Source organism: Canis lupus, chromosome 6 (assembly GCF_011100685.1).
Source record: "Canis lupus familiaris isolate Mischka breed German Shepherd chromosome 6, alternate assembly UU_Cfam_GSD_1.0, whole genome shotgun sequence".
In the NCBI taxonomy this organism is placed as follows: domain Eukaryota; kingdom Metazoa; phylum Chordata; class Mammalia; order Carnivora; family Canidae; genus Canis; species Canis lupus.
The window spans coordinates 76,197,349-76,223,630 of record NC_049227.1 but is presented as its reverse complement, the minus strand read 5'-3'; the positions used below and the strand labels follow the sequence as shown (position 1 = coordinate 76,223,630).

The 26,282-nt window shown below is 35.5% G+C and overlaps 1 protein-coding gene across 7 annotated transcripts in view; it reads left to right on the top strand.

Annotated features, from left to right (window-relative positions):
- Positions 1 to 26,282, top strand: part of LRRC7 (leucine rich repeat containing 7) — a 492,235-nt gene that overhangs the window by 389,290 nt on the left and 76,663 nt on the right. For 5 of the 7 annotated variants that reach the window (XM_038541687.1, XM_038541684.1, XM_038541682.1 and 2 more), the window contains exons 12-21: positions 653 to 782; positions 1,792 to 1,907; positions 6,580 to 6,649; positions 8,619 to 8,718; positions 11,194 to 11,318; positions 13,330 to 13,578; positions 18,418 to 18,618; positions 21,674 to 21,785; positions 21,998 to 22,178; positions 23,834 to 25,514. In XM_038541687.1, the coding sequence (XP_038397615.1) occupies positions 653 to 782; positions 1,792 to 1,907; positions 6,580 to 6,649; positions 8,619 to 8,718; positions 11,194 to 11,318; positions 13,330 to 13,578; positions 18,418 to 18,618; positions 21,674 to 21,785; positions 21,998 to 22,178; positions 23,834 to 25,514 (2,965 nt within the window). The remainder of the gene's footprint in view (positions 1 to 652; positions 783 to 1,791; positions 1,908 to 6,579; positions 6,650 to 8,618; positions 8,719 to 11,193; positions 11,319 to 13,329; positions 13,579 to 18,417; positions 18,619 to 21,673; positions 21,786 to 21,997; positions 22,179 to 23,833; positions 25,515 to 26,282) is intronic. The other 2 variants (XR_005361438.1, XM_038541686.1) reach the window with 2 other exon arrangements.

Genomic DNA, 26,282 nt, shown 5'->3' with positions numbered 1-26,282 from the left:
TTTAAAATGCTTAGTAAAATACCTAAAATTTAAGTACTGATTTGTTGTTAATGTTTTGCCCCTTTATCCTCCCTTTTGTGGACCTGCCCTCTACACGCTTCCACCATGCCAGTTAGATGCCTCCACTCCACGGATGTGCATCACGAATATCAGGCTATAAATGACACTTTAGTTGCATAAAAAACAAACAAACAGGACCCCTGGGGGGGCTCAGTGGTTGAGCGTCTGCCTTCAGCTCAGGGCGTGACCCCGGGGTCCTGGGATCGAGTCCTGCATCAGGCTCCCCACAAGGAGCCTGCTTCTCCCTCTGCCTGTGTCTCTGCCTCTCTCTCTCTCTGTGTGTCTCTCGTGAATAAACAAATAAAATCTTTAAAAACAATAACAAAACTTTCTGTCATTTTCCATGGCTCGCTTAAATGACAGGTGAATTTAGAAAGGTAAAAAAATAAGCCACATTTATATCACTAAACTGAACCACTCATTAAATGGTATTGAACCACTTGGGTGAACTGATAAATTAATTTATATGATACTATTGTCATCACCAGATGAATAACATTTTTTGTTCAATGAACTTGAATATGTGGCTTTTTAAAAGCACTTTAACCATGTTACCTTTTGATATGTCTAACTAATGTGTTTAACTTTTCAGTTTATCTTTATTAGAAGAATTTGACTGTAGCTGTAATGAACTGGAGTCTCTGCCTTCTACTATTGGCTACCTTCATAGTCTTCGAACATTAGCAGTCGATGAGAATTTCCTTCCAGAATTACCCAGAGAAGTGAGGAATAAACTTGTTTCTGTTAATTAACTTTTAATGAATATGTTTTGAGATTAAGTCTTAACAGGTGCAATGGCAACATATATCCATGAGTTGAGCTATCAAAGTGTATAGGAATTATCTACATATGAATGTGTTAATTATTCATTTTAAATAAATAATAAGTTCTTACATTTGACCCAGAAAATCCATTTGGCTAAAACATTACTTGCAAAGCAAAGTAATAAAATATTATAAGTTAATCAATGATAAGGAATACAATTTTAAATAATTTAATTTAAATATTTTGGTTTTAAGAATAATAATGAATAACATCCTGGGATAATTACATTTCCATTTCTGAAGTGGAAGATTTTTAATGTAAATGACTTTTTTTTAAATATCATGTGGCATAATAATATTATTTTTATTTTAGAAGTCACCAAGAGGTTCTGTTAGTTTTTATTTCTAAGTGGGATTTTTATTTATTAATGTCAAGAAAAAAGTGTGAAGTATATTTTCAATTTAATGTTTTCTACTAAACACTTCCATAGTGAAGGAACAATAATCAATATGTCATTATTTTAGAGCCAAAAGCTATGAATAAACATGACATATATCATTGTAACATGAAATAAAACTAACTTTGCCATGGAAATGTCAATGATATTTTATCTTCTGTGTATGTATGATCTACTAGAAACATAGATATATTAATACTCACTTGGATGGACAAAAACAATTGTTCTTTATGAAAACAGTGAAGCTAATGAGCATTCTAATAATAAAATTATAAAAAAAAACTCTTCCTAATATGCAAAAGAACATGAGATATATATTGCCTTAATATCTAAGGAATATTTAATATATACATATATTTTAAAGAGATATTTTTTAAAAATAAAGCAATAGACATACTAAAAGAGCCCTAAAAGTGATAAGGAAATCTGTAAATTATTTTAATATTTAAAATCAATTTAAAAATAGTTTACAGTGTATTTCTTTACTTACTTTCTTTTGTTACCCACAGATTGGAAGCTGTAAGAATGTAACAGTTATGTCTCTACGTTCCAATAAACTGGAATTTCTTCCTGAAGAGATTGGACAGATGCAGAAACTAAGAGTCTTAAATTTGAGTGACAACAGGTATTTCTGCAACATTTCACAATCACCTATTAGTTATTTACTGAAAGCAAATTATTATTTCTTGTTAAGGATTTTAGAGGCATTTTCTGTGTCTTATAAAGTATAGAGAATGCAGATCCATGTTTTATTGAGAAAATGGCAGAAGCTAAATTACTTATAAACTGATATTTCTAAATTTTATTTGATTAAATTCAGATCATCTATGATATTGTATGTTTAAATTATATAAAAATTATACACCCAAATTTATATGCCAAAACCTTCCTATGTGCAAAAGGCATAATATTATGAATTCCTGGAAAAACTATAATAAAAAGCTACAAAATGTATTAATTAAAATCATGTATAGGAGTATGTATGTATCTATGCATATATATATATATATACACACACACACATATGTTTTCATGTACACATTTATGTCTCTAGTAAATTAACTGGGTAATGGGTGTATTGTCAATACCACCAGAATGCCAGTAAGAATATTGCCAATTAGTTAATACTCAAAAGTCGTAAAGTTCATACATTATTGTGAGGACAACCAAAAAAGAAAGAAAAGTCCCCTTTCTTGTGACAAAGGTATTATAATGGTGGATAGGCAAAAAGAAAAAGCGAAACTGAATTCATCCGTGTTTCCACCACAATTGTCCTCAAATAGAAAAGTATAAAAATAAATACCGACTAAAGATAGACAAAGTGATCATAGAATAGAATGTATGAACTCTATTTTTAATAAGTTTCAGTCAGACAAATGACAGAACAAGAAACTAAGAGACTGCAACAAAACTGTCAAAGATGACTTTTATGGAACCATAAAGAATGTTCAGATGAGTAACTGTCAAGATACATATACTAGTTCTCATTTTTTTGTTTAAGACAAATCATAATAATAATAATGTGATTTTCAAAAATTATTCACTTAGTAATTCAATAAGATTCCCATGTAAGAGAGTAAGACATTTTATTAAACAGTTTGGGATTTCATTTTCAAAATCAAGATGACGAGGAAGCTTCGTAGCTTGGTACAACAAATACAACAAACCAACCTCATCTTCTGTCTCGACTGGGTTACCAGACAGGAAAATGAGGGAAATGCATTGAATGTTGTGCCTGACTTACAGCAAAACACTTTTCAAAATGTTCTAAGTATATTCTTATGAATAAGATTAGGAAATATGGTCATGGAGATATCATAGGAGGATGGATTCTCTCGTAAATCCCATTACAGTCCCCGATGGAATTGAGCTCCACTACCGTTAACTTAGAGGGGGGTTTTCATAATGCATTAGAGCAGGCTCTTAAATTCTTAGTAAACTCAACTTTTGTTCATTAATAATCTTCATTATGATAGAGAAAATATGCTATCAAATATTTAAAATGACCCATTATTAGAAGTATTACAAATGAATTTATTTTTGACTATTTTATGGAAGTATAATTAACATATAGTGTTACATTAGTGTCAGAAATACAATATAAGGATTCAGCAATTCCATACATTACTCGGTGCTCACCACCATAAGTGTACCCTTCATCCCCTCTATTGCACCCATCCCCTCACCCACCTCTCATCTGGAAGCCACAAGTTTGTTCTCTGTATTTAATGATCATTTTTTGTTTGTTTGTTTTTCCCCCCTTGGCCTGTTTTGTTTCTTAAATTCCACATATGTGTGAAATCATGTGGTATTTGTCTTTGTCTGTTAAGTGAAATAATCACTTAATATTATACCCTCTATAACCTCGTGGGACCTAGCAAATGGGCAAGATCTCAGATATATATATATATATATGACACATATATATATATATATGACAGGTATAAGGTCTTTCTCATTGTGGTTTTGACTTGCATTTCCCTGATAAGTGATATTGAGTATCTTTTTATGTTTCTGTTGGCCATTTGTATTGTCCTCTTTGGAAAAAAAAATGATTATTCAGATTCTCTGCTCATTTTTAATTGGCTTATTTTTTCCTATTAAGTTATAGAAGTTCTTTATATATTTTGGGTATTAATTCCTTATGAGATATATGATTTGCAAATATGTTCTTCTATTCAGTAGGTTACATTTTTGTTTTGTCAATGATTTCACTCACTGTGCAGAAGTTTTTTTTATTTTGGTGTAGTCCCAGTAGTTTAATTTTGCTTTTGTTTCCCTGGCCTGAGGAGACATACTGAGAAAGATATTTCTATGGCCAATGTCAAGGAAATTACTTACTGCTTGTTTTCTTCTAGGAGTTTGATTTCAGGCCTCACATTTAAGTCTTTGATCCATTTTGAGTTTATTTTTGTGTCTGGTGTAAGAAAGTAGAAGGGTTACTAATAAAGTTATTTATTCAGGAAATAAAGGATACTTCAGTAACTACCATGGGACAGACATATAGCTAGATGCTAGGGCAAAAGATATAAGACACTGAGAATCTCACAATATCAGGAACTTAAAATATTTGGTCAGGCCAGTTATATTAGCTTAATTTTTCTCCTAGTCCAGTGACTGGAACATAGTATAGAGCCAAATTAATGTTTTTTTAATTAATGAATGAATCAATGAATCTTAAACTGCAGTTAAAATCAATATTCCACCAAAGCTGAGGCCAAAATTGAACATCGCTATCAGAGAAAGAACTGCCTGGATGAAAGGTGAAATATGAAATGTTATCCGAATGTTTTTACTATCACAATTTCATATTTATAATAGATTTTTTTTAAAGTTTGATATTCTAATTGAGGAACCATTATTCCTTTGCACTGTCAACTGCAAGATTGCTCCTGGGGTCAACTTATTACACATGTGTGATATTAAGTAGAGGCTTACTTTCAGTGTAGGTTAGAGAAGGAGCAAGGAGAAAGGCATGTAAGTCATCCTTCTCTAAAGGCTTCTTTCTTTATATTCTACATTTTTTATTGAATTGATGACTTATTATATATAGTATTATATATGATTCTGGAGATTTCCTCCTCATGTAATTTTGATGTGGGAAAATCGGTATTCTCTACATGATGTGAAAAACTCTTCCCACAATACTTACTTCAGAATTCCTGGCTTAATTGAAATTAAATAAGTAAAAACTACCGACAGTTTTTATGTAATTTGGTTTATGTTATAAATACTAACATAACCAATTATTCTATAAAAAGAGAATTATGATATAAATTATTCTGTTACTCTTTATATTTTTATTTATGTTTTATAAATATTTATGAACTCAAAGAGGTTATTATATTCTTCCTAAAGGGATCCCTGGGTGGTGCAGCAGTTTGGCGCCTGCCTTTGGCCCAGGGCGCGATCCTGGAGACCCGGGATCGAATCCCACATCGGGCTCCCGGTGCATGGAGCCTGCTTCTCTCTCTGCCTCTCTCTCTCTCTCTCTCTCTCTCTCTCTGTGACTATCATAAATAAATAAAAATTAAAAAAAAAGAATATATTCTTCCTAAAGGTACCTGGCTAATGCACACTGTTGATATTTGTATTGGCTGTCGATATCTTTTCATATTTACTACGTTCTTTGAAAATGTTTAACTGCTTTTACATATAAAATAAACAACTTCCATAATCTTTATTAATTATTATAATATTTCCCATTTCTATTATCAAAAAACATATACTCATCAATTGGCTGAAAGAATTCCAACATATTAAGGACTTGAGGAAATTTTTATTCCAGGTTCTATCTAAAATGTGTGTCTGTATTCAAAAAAGAATACACAGAAATTGACAATAAATCCATCTGCATGCCTTGATTATATCACCACTTTGCTGAGTAGCTATGATGGTAACCTATATAATCACAATTCATTCATCATGCACAATTTCAGGGATATCAGATAGTATGTTGAAATAGGCACTTGACGACTTGGCCCTCCAAAGGCTGAAGCCAACAATAAATAGATAATTTCGACTGAATACCAAAGCAGATGCCAAACCTCACGTACCTCAAAGTGCATTTTTAAGGATTCCCTCTTGGAACACGTACTACACGACATGCAAAGGGTGAGAGAACACAAGGACACATTTGGGAGTCAGTATAACATTGGGAGCTGTAAATACCTTTAGGAGTACAACAAGCATGACCCCATCCCATCATGGAGCCTACAGTTCTTTGGGGCAATCAGCCAGTAGAAAAGTAATCATAAAAGTAAATATATAACTACAAACTATGGTATGTTCCATCAAAGAAAATATAAGGTGCTTTGTGACTATTGGGGAGAGTAATTTAAATGAAGAGTCAGGAAAAGCCTCTTTGAGAAAATGGCATTTAAGATGAGAGCCAAAAGACATGTGGGATTTACTGAAGTAAAGTCGGGAAGAAAGAATATTCCAGAGTGAATAGTTTGGCTAATCCACACAGTGGGTAGATAGAAGGCCTGTCAGGTGGCCCTGGTGGGGCTGAGTTAAGAAAAGACTTGCAGAAGTTTCTAGAGAGGCGTGGGGGCCAGATCTTATAAGACTTGACAAATCACGTCAACAACTTTGGATTTTATCCTAGATATGATGGGAAGCATTTGAAGGGTTGTAAAGAGGAGCTTTTTACTTTTTAAAGATTATTCAGACTGCTTAAGAGAAAGGATTGGAGAAAAGAATGAAATGAATGTTACAGTATTTTAAATAATTCTTAATAAAAAGGAACTATATCCGTCTTCACCCATGCTATTAGAATGTTCTTGTTTTTGCAGATTGAAGAATTTACCATTCTCATTTACCAAACTTAAAGAGCTTGCAGCTTTATGGCTTTCTGACAATCAGGTAAAAACTTTTGTTACTGGGTTTATTTTGTGTATTAAGATGAACTGTAGTTTAAACTTTGAATTACTAACTTATTCCCAATAGATATCCTTGACAATTACTACAAAATATAGATGCTTTATCTTCCAGAAGAGAGATTTTTGTAAAGGTAGCAATTCGAGCATGTATTTCATTGCTACTAACAATACAGTAGGATAATCCCCACCCTCTTTAAATACTTTGATTTAGCATCTGTTTCATTCTCAGAGATCTCACACACAAAATGATCGTTTTCACACCTTTTTACTTCCAAGTAGTACATATATATGTCCTTAGGGAGAGTTCTTTAATTATATCTCTGAAGTTAAAGAATAAGAAATCATTCCCACAGTCCCCACAGAGAGAATTATTATCCTACATGTTCCTCTTTTTCTCATACTTTTAATTATAATCAACTTAATTCTAAAATTTTATACAAGAAGTTTTCAGATGCGTTTTGCAACTGTTACCAATACTTTCTGTGAAATTGGTTTGATATTATTTTTTATACTCACAAAAGTAGATTGTAATTGAACCAGTAATTGAGTGTTAACGAAGAACTTGAATAACTGGAAAGTAACAAGAAACAGTTGAAGACATCTGATTTGCCATAAGAAAAAAAAAATGGTCATAAACAATTTTGACATAGTTTATTAGTCTTTTTTACTTTTTTCTTGTAATCCTAAAATTTTGAAATATCTATCCCCAAATACGAATAACCAAATGAAAACAAGTCATCTTGAATTTAGCTTCTTATCATGATTTCCTGAGCATAAACGCAGCATTACTGGAATTGTTCAGAATTCTAGGTATTGGACTACTTTTGTGAATAAATAAAGTAAATCTCTACAAAATGTAAAATATAAGTGCTAGAATTTTTGTGTTCCGATATTCATTAGAACACTTGCTCCCATCTGCTGAGTAAAAAAATTAGATTGCCACTCAAATTCAAACCTTATCAATGAACTATAGATTTTTCAAGGCATTAATATATCATTATAAATAAATCATTTCTGGATTCAATGTGAGCTATGCTAATGAGCAGTCGATGCTGCAGTCTTGCATTGGGAAAAAAAAACATCCCCTAATATCATGATTTATTATTCTTGTGAGAGAATGAACTGAACAGTAACTGCATCATTTAACTTTTATTTAGAACAGTGATTTAATGTGTTTCTGACTCAGTTTCATGAAACAGGTTGGTATCCCTTTGTGCTTCACTCCTATTAATAAATGTCATCAAATAGGAGGATTTTTTTAAACATTAGAGATCATCATTTCTAATATACTTATATATATATAGCATACTTATATGTATAGTATATAATATCAGAGTTCTAAAACACCCTTAAGAAATAGTATTTCTAAAATCAAATTAATAATAAAGAATGAAATGTTACCACCCATAAGAAATGTATTGTTGACCTAGCAGATACAAAAAGCACAGCTGTTAATTTTTAGGTAGACTCTGTCTTTGGTTACAAGAATATCTCTTAAAAAATGCTTATGTTTCAACCTAATTAAACTCATAGATGATCTTGTAATAGCGTGAATTTGATAGCAATTTCCATCTGTCTTTTTAAAGGGCAGCAATTTGTGAAAATGAATGAGCATATAGAAGCACACCACAAGCTTACTTAATTGAAATGATTTAAGACATCTTGGTCTCTTTAAGATTAAAACTAACATTGCCAGTGAAGACGAATTGGTTTTGTAAAGAATATACTAGAGAAAAAGAGACTCTCAGCTTGAAGGCCTTAGGATTTGAGAATATTCCTCAGCAATAGCCTTAGTTCTTAGCTTTCTTATTTCATTACTTTTTTTCCTTTCCTTTTTTTAAATTGTTCATTCAGCTCAATGAGGCGAGACTATTGACCATTATCTTAAATAAATGTAACATCCTTCATATTTGCTATCTTATTAATCTAATTCATATGTTCTTTGCTTCTAGTCCAAAGCCCTTATCCCTTTACAAACTGAAGCCCATCCAGAAACAAAGCAAAGAGTATTGACTAACTATATGTTTCCCCAGCAACCTCGTGGTGATGAAGGTAAATTGTCAGTAAAAATTTATCCTATGCTTATATGATTATGGATAAAAGGGATTAATTTTATTCTGATCTCCAGCCAGGAATCCTGGCCCATTGGGTATGCCTATAAAGATAATTACATGACACATATGAATCATCCTGCGGTTCACCCTAAGCATGAATCTCATCATCAAGTCAAACTTTGACTATTTGCAGATGACACGATAGTCTATACAGAAAACTTGAAAGACTCCACCAAAAAAAAAAGAAAAAAAAAAAAAAAAAAAACCTGCTAGAACTGATAAATGGATTCAGTAAAGTTTCAGGATACAAAATCAATGTAAACTATAGTATTTTAAATAAAATTCCAAAAACATAACTCTCCCTCTTCATATATGAAAATGTTGATTTTTAGGAACAGCTTCGCTTGGTGGAATGCAAAACATAGGATCCAGCTAAGTGACATGAGCTAAGAAGGGTCTGATCTTAAGGAAGTTTCAACGAACTGTTTTATTTTCTGTGTTCACCAATTTCATGAACACAGTTTAAACATTTAGTCCAGTGATCCCGGGCCCCACATTATTTCATGTTAAGTCAACCATAAAGAGATGCCTTGAAAATAATGATCATTCTTTCCCTTTCAAGTTAAGTTTCTCTAAATGATGTCCGTAGCGATGATAGGAATACTTGTTGAAAACCTAAACCTTTTTTAAAATTAAACCTTCTATCCTTTATGATGACAAATTTCATAAAATTTTTACAGGAGGTTTGTCCTTTACCATTTGGAACTCTGCCTAAGCTCCTTAGCCCGACCCAGGACAGGCTGCCACACGTATTTTCTACAGTCTTACAGTATTGACAATTCTTAGAAGAGTAAACCCACTTTAATCCACCCATGGATTAAATCCACCCAATCCACTTGCATGAGAACAACTTTTAAAAGAAACTATTTGTTTATAGATTCAGAGATAATAAATGTCCTTAGTCTTTGACTTATAAACATAAGTGAATTATTTGGGGATATTTTAGAATATTTTTATTCAAATTTAGACTTACAAAAGTAGGAAAAGGAAAAATTGTTTCCATTTTTTTCAGACTTAAGTAAAATTGATCTTTGGATTTTATGCAAGAAAAGTCACCATGTTTACATATGCTATAAGAAAAACAGAGTAAGAATTGTTTTTATCCGTGCAACTTATGTTTTCATATTAGTATCCTTAGATTGTCAAAATATTTCGTTCCAAAAAATTCATGGAAAAGTGAAGAGTCTCAGATTTGCTGATCACTTCTGAAATATGGCCTTGCATATTAAATCCCTCATTTATTGCAGGGAGTGAATGAAGTCAATCTAGTTAAGCAAGGTGTGATATTAAGGAATTAGCCTGGGTTTGTTTTGTTCTGTTTTCCTTTGAGGAAAGGAGAGTTGGTAATAGAAAAATTCTCTTGAACTTTAAGCAAGTCAGCCCTTTGGCTTTTCAGGCAGAAGTATAATAAATGAATTTTCAGAATCCTTTGCAACAAACAAGGAGGTATATGATAAAGGTCATCTTTTGGGAAAGAATTTAGCCCAAACTAAGTACTTGTCTTGCATTTTCATGTGATCTTCACATTTAATATTGGCAAGGAAGATATTACTATTAGTGTACACTTCAATATAAATTGAAGATTGATAAGCCACTTATTTTCCCTGTTAATTTGAGACATATTTAGACTAGTTTTAAGACAGTAATATTAAAGACTAGATTTCGATATGTTCACCTAAAAACAAGCCCGCCTCCATTACTCCCCAACCACATACACCAAAAAGAAAAGCTTGCTATCTTATACGTTTTACTGAAAAACCAATGTTATGTAGTATCTTTTATAAAATCTGAAAAACCAATGTTATGTAGTATCTTTTATAAAATCCTGATAGAGTCTAGTGGCTACAAATATGCATATGGGCTCTGTAATCACACAGACATGGGATAGAATCCTGCATTGGCCCAGAGAACTTGGAGCAAATCTCTTAAAACTCAGCTGTATTTTTCTCGCTAACAAACTGAGGATGTATTAGTACTACCACTGGTGTCCTAGTGTGAAGATTTAAAAAGATCATATTTTAAAATGTATAGGTCAGCTCTCTTTATTATTATTACTATTATTATTATTATTATCATTATTATTATATCATTATCATCCTTTGGAGAGCCCATTCTCTGCACTAGGAAACTTTATAATCCTGATATATAATTAATATGTACTTAGGAAAGCTGAATTTGACTTAAGGTGTAAAAAACCATGTAACAAATATCAAGGGAATTTTATTCCCTCTCTTTCTTTTCTTCTTTTTCTTTATTTCCTTCTTTCTTTCTCTTTATTCCCCCCTCTTTTTTTTTGTTTTTGTGCTTGTTTGTAGTACCTATTGCCATTTTTTTGCATAGTGTACTAAGCTCTATTAATGACACTTCATGTAAAAAAAAAAAAAAGCAATAATACTTTGGAATCTAACTGTAGATTTCCAGTCAGACAGTGACAGCTTTAACCCTACACTGTGGGAAGAGCAGAGACAACAACGCATGACTGTTGCCTTTGAATTTGAAGAAAAAAAGGAAGATGACGAAAATGCTGGGAAAGTTAAGGTGAAACTTTTCATTTTGTTTCTTCTTTCTTCTCATTACTTTTGTTTGTCCGTTGTTATTATTAAAATAGACTTTGGGACAAATTGAGTGACCTGTGCTTGAAGGTCAAACACACCTTCCCATCTCCTGGTGGTACCTTTCATTATAGCAGGATGATAATTTGAGAAGCATTGTGTGCTTCAGAATGAGACTCAGGTCCCAATTCTGACTGAGCAAATTTGATCCACCACCCCATCTTCCAGAGTAACAACATGAAGGAGATTCAAGGTGAGAGAGAGCCAAGACAAACAAATCTAAGCATCTTATGATTATATTCTTGAAACGCTGACCCGGTTTTCTTTTAATCACTAAGCAAGGCACCAGACAGACCCTATGAGACCAAAGTGTACATTCATAGGAGAGCCAGTGGATTAATATATTATATTGGCTTTAAAATCTCTGAAAGATTTTATGTCTCTAGGGTATCCAAGAAGAATTTATGAGTTTTCTTAAGTGAGAAAACAAGTTTTAAAGGAGGCAAGTGCCTAATAGCAGGTGATCCTCAATTTTTTCACCTCGAATATATATATTTTTTAAATCCTTTATTGGAACTAATCTAAGTAACAAGATGAGTTTTAAAATCTATATTTTTTTCATTATTTAGATTTGAAATGTCCGAACAGATTTTATCCACATCAGATCTTCCTATTATCATCCTGTCAACATCTTGAATCTCCAACTAATTTTGTCTAGTATTATTTGTGTACTTCTACCGTCATGGATACTAACAGTTCTCGCTCTGAGTGACTAATTGCCTAAGTGATTGTATGTGCATCCTATTAATAGATCTAGATTGTGTAATGTGTTCTTTTCTGTCCCCTCATTCCCACATTTTCTAAACTTTTTTCTTAAATCAACACACCCTGGAACCTTACTAGATTTAGACAGTAAGGTAATTGACAAGGCCTACCTCCACATCATTGTGGAAAATCCAAAATGAATTCCCAAATCAAAATGATGGTTTTGTTAAAGATTTGGGTTTAAAAAAATGTTTCTGGATGCTTGGTTAGTGCTACCTAATAACCAAAGAAACATTTTTTTTTTTAACTTGTGAATTCTTAGGAAAAGCAATGCCAAACTAAAAATGAAGACCCTTACAACATTTCAGTTCTTCTTTTAAGATTTCATATGTTAAATCTAGAACCAATGGATGATGCATTCTATACTGGACCTCTGATTCATTCTTTTACTTCACTGAATGTCAAAAACTACATACTTATTCTTAAAAATCCATACTCTAAGGATCCAATAAGAAAATAGTACACTTAATATACTCTGGTATATGTGTCAATGAAAACATAAAATATGGTAAATGGGAATTATTATTTAGAAGCCCTGTTTGTGTGTTATGTGGTCGGGTTTGTTTATAATCAGAGTAGGTCCATTATACTTTAGATTACATTTTCTTTATGCTTATTTATATTTGATTTACTTATATTTTGGTGAAACAACGTGTTTCAAAAGTCTCAAACACTTGGTTTTGACTAATTTGAATATCTCCAATGCCACTGGCTATTGGACAAATTAGAACACAAACAAACTTCTAAATAAATCATCATGGAAGTATGATGAATGGAATATACAGCAATCTTACACTAAATTAATCACACTTTGCTGGTTCATTACATATACATTAAATTTAGCACCATTTTACCTTTCATTTACATAAAATTTAGAAAGGAACCACTGACCTATGCCATCAACTTCTAAATGGACTAGAGTATAATGCCCTACTTACAGAGTGTGTAGTGTAGTACGAATGCTGCCTTGTGTGAAGAAATTGTGACCCATTAGCTTCATATTGATATTGGTACTGTTTTATTAGAGAGAGTTCAAACTAATTTTCTGATGGTTGTTTTAAATGCATTACCCAGAGTGAAAAAAAAAAATCAAGAGTAGAAAAATGATAAAGTGAAAGTATTGCTACAGTGCTCCTCTTTCTCCCAGAAAATGGAGATTCCTTCTCCCACAGGATCACTCCTGCCAAGCCCCCTGGGAAAGGGGCCAGCGTGGGATTACTCTCCAACCTGCCAGACTGTCTGGCGATTGCTGCACACCATGGGCCAGGTGTGATCAGCAGATCCAAGATATGCCCGTCCCCCAGAATGACCCACAGCTGGCATGGGGTTGTATAAGTGGCCTCCAGCAGGAAAGGAGCATGTGTACTCCATTGCCAGTTGCAGCACAATCCACCACTCTTCCCTCTCTAAGTGGCAGACAGGTAGGCCTAGGTGTTTGGGGTAGGAGAATCCCCCATGTAGAGGCAACCTTGGAACAGTGGTTTATGGGGTATGTTCTGCATGATTTGGGGTAAGAAACGTTGATCCTATAGAAACCATCCAATTGCCAGTGTTTGATCTCAATTTAAGGTTTTATTCTTTGACATTGGCAATGGGGTGGAGAGAACCAAGTCAGAGGGGAGGGAACATCAATAATAAGGTGCCTAATGGTGGGATATATGGCATGATTTTTGAGTTGGGTGCTTCATTTTTATTTATGCCTTTATTTTTAAAAAATTTTTTTTCTTTAAAGTGTGGGAATACCAATAGTTGGGCAGAATGTTGATGACACTATTGATAAAATCCAAATTGCCCCCACACGCACACACATCTTTGTATATCAATTCAGAGGGAGATTAAATAACAAAAACCTGATTCTTAAAATAACATGAGATTTGAATTGATATTTGTTGAGAGTGGACTTTGAGCACAAAGATGGGCATCTGTTGAAAAGCATCAACTTCCCTCTAATTTGAAGGCACAGATGATGAGAATTCCTGTAAGAGAAGATTGGTTTGGGAGTTGTGGCAAATAGGGCTTCCTTATCTCAGTGGGTTGGGTATTTAAAAAGTTCAGTGAAAAAAATATATATATCTTAATGGGTTGTGAAAGAACACTACAGTTTTAGTAAGCCTTACCATCCATATGTAATGAACTAGATTCTTATTCTGTGTCTTATATTCTTTCTGCAATATAAGGCCAGCTGAGAATCCTACCAAACTGCTGTAAGTTTCCTTTCTGTGTAAAAGGTTCTGATTAATTCCCAGAATAAGATATTTAATGATCAGTAATCAAAACATAAACTATTACTTCTCTTACTGGAATTTATAGTCAAACCAAATTAGAATTTTATCATTATATAAGAAAACCACAGTTCTTTGAGAATTCAAGATACCATCTCTAAATGCCCTAGCTATTAATATGAATTCTTTCTTCCATTGCTAAACTTTTGAGAGTCTCCAACATCTTGCAGCTGCTATTTGCATTTACTGCACTTTTTTTTAGATCTGAGATATATAGAATGTTGTGAAACATTTTTATTTTTCTAAAATTAAAATGAAGTAACATTACAGTGAAAATCTTGCATTTTAATAAAATGTATATGTAAAATGAACAAATACTTTATGGTGAGTGATATACACAACATTTTGGTAAAAACAATTGACGATTTTTTTCCCACCTATTTATATCATAAATGAATTTACATATTTCTCCATCTCATATTAGAATGAGGGAGTATTTCTAGCCTATGTATTTAGAAATATAAAGAAGCTTTTTATTTGGGCATTACGGAACTATTGATCACATTGTGTTTATGATCATGTTTACTCATTTCTGAAGCACTGCACATGAGTTAAAAAGTAGGAGGTGTAGGCAAAACAATCTGTAAAAGGGTATAAAATATGCTTTTACAGAGCTTATAAACATAATAATTATAAAATATTATATTTTCATTTTAAAAGAAATTATAAAATTAGCTTTATGTTTTAAAAAATTGAAATTATCTTATTATTTAACTCAATAAAATTTACATTTTGGATTTGCACACACTATTTCTTCCACAAGTTTGTACAAATATGTGCTTTACTTATAACAGAGAATAGCCTTGAGCCAAGTAACACTTCTGTAGCATAATCTTTGGAGTCAAAGACCTGAGTTTGAATTTGGACATTGCTACCTATAGCTGTATGGCTTTTGGGCAAGGAACTTACACAGTCTGAGCCCTATTCTAAGGTGACTAGGAACAGATCCTACAATGGGTTATAAAATCTAAACTATGTTTAATTATAATTAATTATAAATATTTAACGTTAATTATAATTACTTATTGTTTATATTTAAATCTATATGGTAAATAAAAATTGTTTGTTATATAAATAGCTATTAATAAATTAAATATCCCTATGAAACATTTTGCATGTGCCTGGCACATGGTAGATACTGAATAAATGATAGCTGTTGTTGTATACAAACTGAAAAAAAAGTCCAAACAGTTGCGAGTAGATTGGTATTTTTATATACATATATAGTAGAATCTAAACTGCCAAAAACTTCAGATTTTAAAAAATACCTACGTAGAATCTGATTTTAGAAAATAGTATCTAATCTCCGCATAGAATTTATGCATTTTCAGAAACTTTCACAGTTATCTCATTTTAGTTCTAGATTAACTAAAGATACTATCGTTCCCATTTTACGTGAGCAGAAACTGGACAGAAAGATTAGTGGCTGATAGCTTGTTGGGAGTAAATCTGTGGCTTAAATTTAGGTCTTCCGACCCCAGGTCCAGCAAGTTCTGTTGGTAGACTAGGAAATGGGAAGCAAGGAGCTTACTGTCTACGTGGAACAAATCCAAGTTTTATAAGACCTGAAACTCCCGCAGCTTGGATAGGAGGCTCTTTAAGGAAAAGGATATGAAATAACCAAGTAAATAAATAAGTATGGCCTCTCACAAGGCTTTGGAAAGAGCCAATGCAGGTGGCAGGCCCTAAAGCTTAAGCTTCATTAACTTGACAAATCTGCTTCTGTTTCTAAATTTAAATATTTTTCAGAGATAAAGTACCCAATCATATTCTGATGATGTGACCAAAATATCACATTAACTTGCTTATAAAATAACCAGAAAATATTGGCACTGTGGCCATTAGTAAATAGTCATCTAGTTTAGTAAATAGCCCTCTAATTGTCAGATGAGACATAGCATCTACAAAAAATAGATTACATTATTCAATGTGTAATTTAATTCAATTGAACACATCTTTTCTTTTTTTTCTTTTTTTTTTTTTTTTTTGGCTTTTGATTCCATTTAGAAGTGTAATCTTAACATTGAGGATTTTTTAAGGTACATAGAATTTTAATTTAATGCCCTACATGAGAATTATTTTTCATTCATATACCACTGGTTATTAAAAATTTAAAGATGTTCATAATTGGCATAATCTCCATACCACTCTACAATCTATATTTTTTAAATGTAGTTTTTTGACTTCTAGCCCTTCGCTGTCAAATACTGTTAAATGAGTTCAACAATATAACTTAAAACTTAGATTTAATTTGTGATGAACATTTTTAATACCAACTTAACAGCAGATCCAAGAATGCATGCATCCCAATGGACTTTGTCTAGCATGGATATCATTCTTTTTATGTTTATTTAAGAATGCATTATAAATTAAGTACCCTGAGCTATCTTTATATTACATTCTAACAACTTACACTTTTTTTTCTGAGAAGTCTAACTTTTCCTGGGTTATATTTTTGTAGCTTTATGTCAATATATTATTAATTTCATTCTTATTTGTTTGAGTGTAAAAGACTAAAACAATATTTATACTAGCAAAATTATCTGGTTTTGCATCAGCTTTCCAAAAATTTACTGGAAAAATAATTTTATGTTTTTAATACTACGAGGAAATTTAGAAGTCATCTAGTGAGTCCAATCCCAGTATTTGATATGGAAAACGATCCATGAGGAAGATAAATATAACAAAGTTGGTGGATTTGCTAAAACTGCAGATGAGCAAAAGTGTTTGAATTCATATTTACAATCCTCAGATCTGTACCACCATCATAGTTTCTTACATCCCATGGATTACATGGGTGTGGGTGGGTGGCGATGTGTGTGCCCCCACACTTTCTCCTTTCCTCTTTCATTCCCACGCCTTCCTTCTTCAGCTTTGTTTTCGCCTCCCCTCCTCCCAACCTACCCCCACACACACTTTCCACACACATATACTCACTACAATCATATAGACCATTCCATTTTGTAAAGTTGGTTCTACTCAGATGCAAAAAGTCATGATGGTTAGAATAAGCCAGGCCAAATAAATCTGTTCCTTGTTTTTCTTCTCACTCCCTTTAAATCACATGGATAATTTGTATTTATTCCAATTTAAGCATATCTTACATACTCTGATAATGGGATAGTCTATCTGGAAGCATCTCATATTTTCTCTCTCTAAATTAAATGTGAAGAATAATCGTTAATATATATGTTCCCTAAAGTCAGATCGATAAAGCAAAAAAATGAATTCAAGAATGAAAATAAATATCTGGGTAAATATAAGCCAAAGTTTACATGTTTATCTAGACTATCTTAGAAAAATCTCCTCAATTTTTAAATTCCTTTTTACTTTAAGACATTACCTACAAAGCATATTACTTTATTTGGGTAAAAAGTAAATATAATAGCCACCCTGAAGCATATATTTTTTTAGGTATTAATAAGAATTAGCTACCTGACCTTTGGATATAACATGCTGATTAACACAGAGCTGATGCATGTTTGGTAGCAGATACTGTCAGTTCCCCCATTTTTTTAATACAAAATCTCTACTTGTAAATCTTTTGGGGTCCCCTCTTATCATCTACATTGATATTCCAAAGATATTATTAACATGAAAATAATCATAAATAATTAAGATAGGGAAGGAATAGCCTCTAAAGTATAAAAGCAGCTGATAGTAATGCTTAAAATCTCCGGATTGCCAGTCACTCATATGTTGGACCTACTGCTACTTCAACGATCTGCAGGGTAGGTCTGAAGATAGAATATAATCCCAAAATCGTTTTTAATCTAGAAGGTGGGCAGGGCGGGAGGAAGCCCCACGAGGGCAGAATGTGGAAAGAACACTATGTTCTTACTCTACAGTACAGTTTCTCAGCAGCTCAGCACTCACTATATTGCATTTGGTTTTACTACTGCACATAAAATGGATTAGTTTTGTGAACATGTTTGCCGAAGGTATTTTTATGTTAAATTTTTTTTTATAAACTTCTAGGTTGAAATAAACCTAAAACGATATCCAACTCCTTACCCAGAGGATTTAAAGAATATGGTAAAATCTGTTCAAAATCTGGTGGGTAAGCCAACCCATGGAGTGCGTGTTGAGAATTCAAATCCAACTGCTAACACGGAGCAAACTGTGAAAGAAAAATATGAACACAAGTGGCCTGTAGCCCCAAAGGAGATTACAGTGGAGGTATTTCAAGGTTATTGGTAATTGCCAGTGTGGTTTGGATTTTTTGGAATTACTAAATTATATGGGTTTTTTTTAATGATTAGATCTTCTCTGATAAGTGCAGTTTTTCCTTAAAATATAAATGAGTCTCTCTACTTTTTCAAACTATGAGGGTTGCATTTAATAAATTACAGGTAAATGACACCCTCATGGCCTAAAATTATTAATACAGCTCCAAAAGTTCCAATACACACAGAAGGAAAAACTTGCTCACTCAGCTAGGCCCTGCCAGTAAGTGCGTGATATCATTTTCACTCTACTCTTTTGGCTACTCCAAACTTTAATGGTATGAGTCATTAGAAAAGACTAAACAAAGATTTTTTTTTTCTTTCTCTGCAAATTTCAATAAAATCCTTATTGAGACTTAGAGGGGTTTTTTTTTGTTTTGTTTTTTTGTTTTGTTTGTTTTGTTTTTTGCTTATTTTTGTCTTTGGGTTAAAACCTTTATAGGAAACACTACTATAAACAATGACAAAGAGGAGATAAGTTTGAAATTTATCTTTTCTGGATCTAGACATGTAAAACTTAATTCCTATATTTTAGAATAAACTAGATATTTATCAGTTTGTGTGGTCTGAAAAGAATTCAACTACATTTATGCCGCCTCTACTCTCTCATCCACCCTTCAGCTAATTTGGTTATCACTCTTTAATCTTCATTAGAAACATAACTGGTATGAGTACATCTAGAAGTTTCTATACCTACTTCTCAAAAATCTAGGTTCGTGAAACTCTTTTACAAATCTGCATTTCACAGCATCGATTTGTTGCATTGATTAAACACCAACTATCTATTTAGCACTGTGCTAACCACTGTGAGAGAAAAGAAATATAAAATGTGCACATGGTCCCCAAATAATTCAGAGGGGCAGAAGGTAAAGAACAAGCGATTCCTCGCTGAGCAGGGAGCCCAATGAAGGTAGACGCTTAACCATCTGAGTCACCCAGGCACCCCTGTATTTACACTTCTATGCTTGTACAATTCTTTGTTTTGTTGACTAAAATAAAATTCCTGTACTTCGGTATCAGGAGTCATAAAAATATTTCCTTTTTCAAGTATTATTTCAACAAATAAGTTATATTTCGATTCCTAGAATGTTAGTACTAGACAGAAAATAACATTAATTCCTATCATCTATTCCCTTCATTTTACTGATGAATTGAATAAAGTACAGAGAGGTACACTGACTTGCCCAAGATAATCTGATTAATAAATGATGAAGCAGGAATGGAATAGAAATATGTCACCCTATAATTGAAACATTTTTGACAAGCCTTAACATATTTTATGCCTTTTCATGGTACAATTTCTCAAACTTGTGTCTGCTTCTACTTATAAATTTCTACAAAGACGTGGAAAGACTTTAACTCTATTCTGTCACCTTAAAACTTTATCATTAGGTTTCTTATGCTAAGCCTTTGAAATGGTCTTCAAAATCCATGAAAACACAGATTTCCCTCTTCATCTCCAGAATTTCCACCAACCCCACACTCTTTCCTATCCCTCTGCCTATCTGGAACTGGATTGTAAGTCTACACTGTGCTCACAGTTGAGCTCACTAGGAGGCAATATAAGGGAAGATTATTGGACATGAACCTGAGAATCCTGCCTCTATGCTGGATCTTGATCTAATTAATCCTTTAAGCAGGGATCTCGCTGAGTCTCAAAATTCACTTGTAGGAAATGAAAGGGTTGACTAGAAATATTTTTTAAGTAATTAATAAGTATCAGACATATACCCAGGTTTTTTACAGGCAAATATTCTCATACAAACCCAACCAAAACCAAACCAAAAAATAGAATTTAAGCCAGGAGTGAAAGAAGTAGCTGTTTCTTGGTAACACCCAAAACTTGAGCCTGTCACTCACTATGTGGGGCGTGAAAATTTTTTAAGAGTTTCTATCACTAATTATCAGTTGGCATACATTGCACTTACTATACTTTTGTGCTCAAGTATACTCTTTCTTTGATTTAACAAACTATTTCTAAATGTGTGGCATTAATGTTTTAAACTTAACAAGTAGCAATAAATGAGAAAACTGAAAATAACGTTTTGAATTCAAATTAGCCTAAGGTTTAGGCAGAAAAGACATAAAGATAACTGTTACGCATAAGTTGATATCACTACCTCCCCATGGGCATAGACAAGACATTTTTATACATAAAAGAAAGTGAAAACTTAGTATTTTACCACCCCCAATGCTCTCACTATCTGGTTAACTGGAAATAACAATTTTAATCATAGGAGTTTAAAATTCATAGGCTTCTTAACATGTTCATTTGTCTTTATAAAGTTTATTCTTATACCAGTGTTGCTCATTACACTCAGTGAATGGATTTAGAATGAAGATTTAGCAAGCTAGATCAATCATGAGGAAACTAGAAAACATTAGGAAAAGTTAGGACAGAACTAAAGAAACTGAGGATAAGATCACTTGGGAAACAGTGGGAGTTAAGAGGGGGATTGGCGGTAAGAGCAGGATGTAGAGGACCCATTTGTGCAGAGCATGGCTGATGAGGAAAAAAAAAAAATCAGTTGGTCCGTGATAGACTTTGCTCTGAGAACTCTTACGGGAGACCCCCCCTTAGACTGTTACACGTATACATATCTTCCACATGTACGTACGTACCACAGACTCACATACAGCTTATCCTCATTCAGTCCTGTGTAATTAGAAGATGTATCTCATCTCCCCACCTAGGTGGTGAATCTCCACGGGCCGTGGGTGCCATTTTGTCTTTCTTTGGAAACTCTACAGTTCTTTGCACAGTGCCAGGCATATAAACAGGCATCCAAAAAATGTTTGATGAACAAAATGGACTCATTTAAATTAGAAAGACAAAACATTCTAGTACTGACTTCAGAGAAACACGTGATTCGTTTCTCCCAATGCTCCACAGGGACTTAAATCCTAGAGCCCCATCTTTAAATCTGAGCCAAATAAAGATGTTGCCATCTTGGTTAACCAATGTTTAAATGTTTACTTTCCTTGTCCTATATTATTATATCTCTCAGGATTCTTTTGTTCATCCAGCTAATGAAATGAGGATTGGGGAACTTCACCCTTCATTAGCTGAGACCCCTCTGTACCCACCCAAACTTGTTCTGCTAGGGAAGGACAAAAAAGGTAACACTGTGAACCTGATGTGGAAAATATGCCACAAATGCATGTGCATGATGAATCACCAGTTGTAACGTATGACACACCATAGTCTATCGAAATATTTGACAAATATATATTCCTAACATTGTTACGCTCTCGGGTTTTCATACTTGCTTTTCTGTGTTTCTTACTGTCAGTGTTCATAGCATTGTAACATTTTCCCCTTTACATTTCAGAATCAACTGATGAGTCTGAAGTTGACAAAACTCACTGTCTGAATAACAGTGTTTCCTCAGGCACTTACTCAGACTACTCGCCTTCCCAGGCTTCCTCAGGATCCTCTAACACCCGGGTTAAAGTGGGGTCCTTGCAGACAACAACTAAAGATGCAGTACATAATTCTTTATGGGGTAACAGGTGTGTTTAGAATTTCCCTTTCTTTCTGTTCCCAAGTGCTTACTTTCAGCAACTTTTTAAAAAACGGGATCTTAGTTTTTGAATTGCATTCAGCACATGAGCGGTGTAGAAGACAGCTGGAAGGGGCAGATAAGCAAACACGGTCCCCCTGGGCTTTCCAGGAGAGGAGGAATCCATTTTATACAGCAAACCGTTGTTTAAGGGAGAGACGGTAGGAGATTATCAGGTTGAGATGATAGGGACAGAAATCTTAAAAAGCTGAAACCAAGAATCCTGTTTGCCCGCTACTTATTTATGACACACGTGGGCATTTCCCCATCCAAAATGGGCTTATGGAATAAACTAAGATGCATGGGAAGCACTTGTGTGCCCGGTACGGAGTAAATAGTCAATAACATCCTCATTGCTGTCATCATCGTCGATGTCATCATCACCCTCGTTTTATCACCACCTGGGAAAGTTAGGATGTAAGCAAAAGTATTTAATCTTTCCAAAATGATCCCTACTCTACCTTACTTCCATTTTACAGGTAAAAGTCAAAAGCCAAAGAGCACAATAAAAGTGACCCAGTGAGGTAGTAATTACCCAGTGCCGATTCTCTTGTTTTGTGCCTTGTTGCTGTGGGTTACAGTGCAAACAGCAAATCCAACAGCGTGTGGTGTGGGGCGCCCATGATCCTTCCTCATGGCTTGCTGATAACCTCAGAACTGTTAGCGATGCGTTCTTCGGTAGTGAATGGATGACTATTTCTACCTATCAGTGCCCATGATACAAATCTTAACTCTTTCAGTTTAGAAGTTCATTATTTGTGATATAAGCTGAGATTAATGAGGTACTTTGGAAGGTTCCTCCTAAATGTACTACTTTTCAATTTAGCCAAAGCGCTGAAAAGTGTTTCTCTTACTGATAGCAAATATATAATCCAATGTTATGAGTGTGCAAGCGGGGAGAATAAACCTAGAAAAACGAGCATCTTCTAGAAATACTGGAGGCACTGGTATAAACAAGCCAATGACCAAAAGTCATGGTATAATATAACTGACATCCTAGGAAAACGTGCTCCCTGCACAGTGGGTTTAGTGTTTTCAGTACCTGGCCTTCAAATAAATGTTATCTGAAGACAATTTGGGTTCATTAGACAGATCAAGTATTTATAAGAAAGGTATACTCTTAACCGATAATTTGGAAAGAAACTGAGCCAGAAATTCCAGGGAGGGGGACCAAGAATCAGGTGATTCTGCTTATCAGACAAGTTTCGGGACCTTTACTGAAGACCTCTCTCTTTCTTTCTTTGATGTCATCATCCAACAGACGTGTATTTTGATGCCTACACTGTGCCAGGCACTCTGCCAGGCCTGAAGAGAAAAAATAAATAAAAAATAAATAAATCTCGGTCCTCGTGAGCTTATAGCCTGGCAGAGGACGCTCAACAACACACAGTGATAAAATGCGTACACGATATGTTAGGAGGTGATGATTCCAAGGAGGAACTACAAATCAGAGGAAGGCAAAGCGGTGGGCGTGGGGGTCGGGGGCATGGACTAGCGCCGCCCCGTCAACCGAGGGGCTGTGGGCGAGTGATCCCTTGGGCAAGGCCGCGTGGCGTCTCCGGCTCTTGCCAGTTCTCATGGCTCCTCTTCCCACTGTCTTCACAGGATTGCACCGTCTTTCCCACAGCCTCTTGATTCGAAGCCATTACTCAGCCAGCGGGAGGCTGTCCCCCCGGGGAACCTACCACAGCGTCCTGACCGGCTGCCCATGAGTGACGCCTTCACCGACAACTGGCCTGACGGTTCCCATTATGACAACACGGGCTTTGTCGCAGAGGAGGCCACGGGCGAGAACGCCAACAGCAATCCTCTCTTGAGTTCGAAATCCAGAAGCACGTCTTCCCACGGACGCAGGCCTCTGATTAGGCAGGAGAGGATTGTCGGCGTGCCCCTGGAGCTGGAGCAGTCCACACACAGACACACACCAGAAACAGAAGTGCCTCCTTCCAACCCTTGGCAGAACTGGACTAGAACCCCTAGTCCTTTTGAAGATAGGACCGCTTTCCCCTCCAAATTGGAGACCACCCCCACCACCAGCCCATTGCCCGAGAGGAAAGAACACCTAAAAGAGCCCGCTGAGCTACCCGGTCCGTTCTCTCCGGGGGTGCCGTGGGAGTATCACGACTCCAACCCCAACAGGAGTCTTGGCAACGTCTTCTCTCAGATCCACTGCCGCCCCGAGTCTTCCAAAGGCGTCATCTCCATTAGCAAAAGCACAGAGAGGCTCTCCCCGCTGATGAAGGATATCAAGTCCAATAAGTTCAAGAAGTCGCAGAGTATCGATGAGATTGACATCGGTACGTACAAGGTGTACAACATCCCCTTGGAAAACTATGCTTCCGGGAGCGACCACCTGGGGAGCCACGAACGGCCGGACAAACTGTTGGGGCCGGAGCACGGTATGTCCAGCATGTCGCGAAGCCAGTCGGTCCCCATGCTGGACGACGAGATGCTCACGTACGGCAGCAGTAAAGGGCCCCAACAGCAGAAAGCTTCCATGACTAAGAAAGTCTATCAGTTTGACCAAAGCTTCAACCCCCAAGGGGCGGTGGAAGTGAAGGCCGAGAAGAGGGTACCGCCCCCCTTCCAACACAATTCTGAGTACGTGCAACAGCCCAGCAAAAACGTGGCCAAGGACCTGGTCAGTCCCAGAGCCTACAGAGGATACCCACCGATGGAGCAGATGTTCTCCTTCTCCCAGCCGTCTGTCAGCGAGGACGCTGTGGCGAACGCCCAGTTCGCGAGCCAGGGCGCCAGGGCGGGCTTCTTGAGGAGGGCCGACTCCCTGGCCAGCTCCACAGAAATGGCCATGTTCCGCCGGGTCAGTGAACCTCAGGAGCTGCCTCCGCCTGAGAGGTACGGCAGGCCCCCGTATAGGGGAGGGCTGGATCGCCAAAGCAGCGTTTCAGTGACTGAGTCCCAGTTCCTGAAAAGGAATGGCAGGTACGAAGATGAACACCCTTCATATCAAGAAGTGAAAGCTCAGGCGGGAAGTTTTCCGGTTAAAAACCTTACCCAGAGGAGGCCGTTGTCTGCGAGAAGCTACAGTACAGAGAGTTACGGTGCCTCCCAAACCAGGCCAGTCTCAGCTAGGCCTACTATGGCAGCTCTTTTGGAAAAAATACCATCTGACTATAACTTGGGTAACTATGGTGACAAGCCATCAGATAACAGTGATATAAAGACGAGGCCCACTCCTGTGAAGGGAGAGGAGAGCTGTGGTAAAATGCCTGCAGACTGGAGACAACAGCTGCTTAGACATATAGAAGCTAGAAGGTTAGACAGGGTATGTCTGGCATTTCTCTGTAAGAATATCCCTCCTGCCTTTAGTTTTACTTGATCGGCCTTTCTAAGCACATGTAGTGAAGCATGAACTACATGACCGGATAGATGATCGGCATTTTCTTTCTCTCTCTGTTGTGGGGCAATTGATCATAAGAGTCTCTCGTGGATATTGTTTAATGCTCTTCCAGAGTCCCTAACCCGTAGGTGAATGACTTAGCACATCGAGCCTAAGTATTGCTAGGGAGAAAGAACCTGACTCCATTATATGGGCTGGCGCTTCAGTTGCTTGCCAGCCATTGAGGCGGAATGCCTCTCCTAGGACGCACAACTGTTCTCTAGCGACCCAAAGAGTATGATTTTGATTGAATCTATAAAAAAGTGAGCATTTAGCCCCTTCCTGCACAGACTCGCTTACAGCAAAGGCAGGCCTAACGTGTTTACTACACTGGCATACGGTTACCGCGATGGGACTGCTGAAGTTATTACTTCTAATGAGCAATAATCTTCCCAGCAAGAAACAGAAAAATAAAATAAGCAGAGATTGAATGCCCTCCTACACGGTACTGTATTTAATTTAAAAAAAAAAAAAATCCTGCCATTTAGAACGCTGATTTTTACACAAAAAGAAATGTCTACGTTCAGAGCATACGATAGGCAACAAAACTAGGTGCTGTCTTTATGACGACTGCGAAGGTACAGATTCTGTGTGGATAGTGCAACCGAAAAAAGGAAATTAATCCCAATTCAGTTACAGACTGAGTCACAATAC